The following is a 3,830-nucleotide window of genomic DNA, read 5'->3' as shown; positions in this document are numbered from 1 at the left end:
ATTTTTTAACGTTTTTTTCAAATATATTATTTAATTTATTTAGTATTTTTTTTGCTTATATCTGTTGATATTTTTGTTCAAATAAATTTCTTAAATTTTTTTACATAACTTCAAACATCACTAACAATGTATAAGATTTTAGTACTTCACTGTCAAAATTCCATATAGACAACATAAATCGTTACTAAGTAATCTTGTTAGCCCGTAAAATGAATAAGAAAAGACATGACAAAGAATAAAAGCCTGAAAAAAAAATCACTATCCCGCTATCACAAAGAAACACACCAACATGCGATGTTAGTCAGATTGCTTACAAAGTACAAACACATCCATGGTGGGAGAGAAAAATTACCCCGTATTTACCTACGCAACCGGTTGGTGTTAGTGGAATGGTTTTTTAAAAAGGCAAATGATAATTTGTTACCTTTTAATAAGGTTTTTTTAGTTGGAGGATGATTTTTAATCATTTTAAAAAATAGGTACCTTTTTATAACATTAACCCTTATTTAAATATTGTACACTCTGCTAAGTTTCTGACTTTTTGGGGTTTGACCAATGAATTTTTTTACCATTGGACTATTTCTTTATTAAATGTTGTACACTTTGATAAGTTTTTGACATTTGGGGTTTGACCATTGATTTTTTCTTTCCATCTGTGTACTTAAGATTTTCATGGGCGACGATAAAATCCCTGATCATTAATCCATAGATTCATTTTCAGATATACACCGCCGGAATCTCGAATAAGCGCTTCCATTGCTTTTCAAACAGTTGTCGAAAGACGATTCTCCTTCCTGCAAGGAAGCAGTGCAATTAGAGCTACATCGAATATGTCTACCAATGGAGGCGACGCTGAGAAAAGGATGGTTCACTTCAATCTGTCTCCCACGAGGGTCCTGAAGATTCAGAAAGGAGATATCACTCGTTGGTTCATCGATGGCTCCTCCGACGCTATTGTATGTATATAGGATTGTGTTGATTGCTTCATCTATTTGAATATGAAATCAATGATATTGCTCATGGTAATACATATAGAAATGATTGTGGCTATCTGATCATCGGTACCTTTAGAATTAAAACCTTAAGTTTTTCTTTGATTGTCTCTCCTTCTTCCGTGGTGATCTATTTATCTAAATTTAGCTATTGTCAAAGCAATGGCAACCTGTTTTCAAGCGTTTCTTCTGTGATTTATAACATTATGCACAGGTTAATCCTACAGATGAGGGAATGCTTGGTGGCGGTGGTGCTGATGCAGGTGATTCTCTTCCGAATCCATTTTCCATGACGTTTTTAACAAATTTTGTGTAACTTTGATAGCTATACATGGAGCTGCTGGCCCAGAGCTTCGAACAGCATGTTATGGTGCTGGTGAAGTTCGCCCTGGAATACGTTGCCCAACTGGAGCAGCAAGAATGACTCCGTAAGTTCTCAAGATCTAGACTCCATTATTGATATTTACTTTGTATTTCTTCAACTCATGATTGAGGAATTCACACAGAGGGTTTAAATTGCCTGCATATCGTGTAATCCACACTGTTGGTCCTGTTTATAATGAAGATGAGAATCCTGCAGCTACCTTGCGTAATGCATACAGGAATTGTTTGCGTTATGTAAGGGGGAACAGTCTTAAACATGTTGCATTTCCTGCCATATCCTGTGGTGCCAATGGGTGAGTTCATTAAGTTGCTACTTCTTTTATAAATATACCAGATCATAAATTGACAGAATGTGTAATTAACTAATTACCATTTCAGATATCCATTTGAAGAAGCTGCAACTGTGGCCATATCTACAATTAGAGACTACTTTCATAGCGTTAAAGAGGTACTTATGCGTGATGTTTATTGTTGATTAAACAGAATGGTTTCCAATATTTGCTTATATCTATCTGTTAGCAATCAAGTGGAGAACGTGATTATGATCTGTTTTCAGATCCACTTTGTGCTATATTCGGATGATATCTACGATGTTTGGGTGAAGAAAGCTGAAGAATTACTGAAAAACTAGCACATTTGGCTTCACAAGCGTGTACTATATACCGGAGATTGTATCATAGATCCGTATTTGTATTTTCTGTTTATGCTTTTAATTTTCTGGTTTGTTACTTAATGTAATTATTAAATAGTTTGAACTTATTATTATCAAACAATATTTCATTTTATATAGTATTTGTTTTCTTGATCTGATTTTTATGGTGGTGCCTGAAAACATTTAAGACATGATTTTTGAAATGGTCAAAATAGCAATATACTTTCTATTTTTCTTATAATAACATGTACTTTGTTTCTTCTTATCACACTACTGTATTTTTTATTATTTCCTATAATAACATAATGCTATAATAAAAAAAGAAATATAAATATAATGTTGTAATAAAAAATATTAGAAAATACATTCTTATTTCATGTATTTAGCTCTTTTGGAAAAACAAAGTTTACTTAAAGGCGTCTTGGTAACAACAATAACAACATCACCCCAATTTCATATATAACATTCTTTTTGACTAAAACTTTGAATTAATTATTCTTACGAAATCTATAAAATGATTCGGTAAGTAAAAAACCTAAAGATTCGGTAAATAAAAAGCCAAACTTTCATTATGTTATCGACAAAGTTCAATGGATTTGACAAGAAAGTCTTAAACTTTATTTTTTTGACAGTAAAGTCCAAATTACCGACAGTTTTTGACACTTTTACCCTTTTTTCCCGGTTAGCCGGTAATTAGGACTTGTTTGTCAACAAATTAAAGTTTAGGACTTTCTTGTCAAATCGTCAATTAGGATTTTACTGTCAAAAAAATAAAGTTTAGGACTTTTTTGTCAAATCGTTAAAAGTATTGGGACTTTTTTGTCAAATAAAAAGCCAAACTTTCATTATGTTATCGACAAAGTTCAATGGATTTGACAAGAAAGTCCTAAACTTTATTTTTTTGACAGTAAAGTCCAAATTACCAGCAGTTTTTGACACTTTTACCTTTTTTTCCCGGTTAGCCGGTAATTAGGACTTGTTTGTCAACAAATTAAAGTTTAGGACTTTCTTGTCAAATCGTCAATTAGGATTTTACTGTCAAAAAAATAAAGTTTAGGACTTTTTTGTCAAATCGTTGAAAATATTGGGACTTTAGTGTATATATAATTTTTTTGGTTAAAAATTTAATGGTATGATACTCTTTAAGCATAAGAGTTATTAAAACATTCATTAATCTGCTAGATCCTATTGAAATCCTTAACGTTTGCTTCTTGTTAAATCGTTTTTTTAATCTCAACAAACCGACATTGAAAAAAATTGAGATAATCAAGAAAGAAAGAAAGAAAGAAAGAACCAGGGTTGTGTTGGCTTTTTGCAACCCCAAAAATGGAGAAATAAGAAACCGAAAAAAACGAAATTGCCCTTCTTTCCCTTCTCCACATTCACACCCTTTTGACTAGGCATGTGTTGGTTGTGTTTGTATAAAGCCAGGACAATTTCATTTTTTTAGGTTTCTAATTTCTCCATTTTTTGAGACTGTAAAAAGCCAACACAACTCTGGTTCTTTTTTTCTTGATTATCTCAATTTTTTTCAATGTCGGTTTGTTAAGATTAAAAAAACCGATTTAACAAGAAGCAAATGTAAAAGATTTCAATAGGATCTAGCTGATTAGAGAAGGTTTCAATAACTCGTATGCTTAATGAGTTTATTAATTTTTTTTATGTTTTGTTTGAATAATTTTTTGGACGTTTTGTTCGAATAATATTTTTTTATTACTTCTTTTTATCATTTTTTATTGTATTTTATAAAAAAAATAACAACTTTTTTTAAATAATCACTTAGTCAACAATGTATACATTCT

The 3,830-nt window shown here is 31.3% G+C and overlaps 1 protein-coding gene across 2 annotated transcripts; it reads left to right on the top strand.

Moving 5' to 3' along the window:
* Positions 1-611: 611 nt before the first annotated feature.
* LOC111878911 (uncharacterized) lies at positions 612-2,181 on the top strand. 2 transcript variants are annotated; one of them, XM_023875398.3, is made up of 6 exons: positions 612-956; positions 1,207-1,255; positions 1,318-1,420; positions 1,499-1,669; positions 1,755-1,824; positions 1,896-2,181. In XM_023875398.3, exons 1-6 carry the CDS (start codon positions 831-833, stop codon positions 1,956-1,958), a joined length of 582 nt encoding a protein of 193 aa, XP_023731166.1. In that variant the 5' UTR covers positions 612-830; the 3' UTR covers positions 1,959-2,181. The 2 variants fall into 2 exon arrangements, with proteins under 2 accessions (XP_023731166.1, XP_023731165.1); XM_023875397.3 differs by having other exon boundaries at positions 614-956; positions 1,933-2,181.
* The last annotated feature ends 1,649 nt before the right edge of the window (positions 2,182-3,830 follow it).

This window comes from Lactuca sativa, chromosome 9, assembly GCF_002870075.4.
Source record: "Lactuca sativa cultivar Salinas chromosome 9, Lsat_Salinas_v11, whole genome shotgun sequence".
NCBI classification, from domain to species: Eukaryota; Viridiplantae; Streptophyta; class Magnoliopsida; order Asterales; family Asteraceae; genus Lactuca; species Lactuca sativa.
Note: the sequence above shows the minus strand (reverse complement) of the source record. Positions and strands in the feature narration are given on the sequence as shown.

What these genes read in the sequence shown, in the direction of transcription:
- LOC111878911 (XM_023875397.3), top strand. Translation starts at nt 831, where the DNA reads ATGTCTACCAATGGAGGCGACGCTGAGAAAAGGATGGTTCACTTCAAT. An exon ending in ATGGCTCCTCCGACGCTATT is followed by an intron (nt 957 to 1,206) that starts GTATGTATATAG and finishes CATTATGCACAG; the next exon opens with GTTAATCCTACAGATGAGGG. An exon ending in GGAGCAGCAAGAATGACTCC is followed by an intron (nt 1,421 to 1,498) that starts GTAAGTTCTCAA and finishes GAATTCACACAG; the next exon opens with AGGGTTTAAATTGCCTGCAT.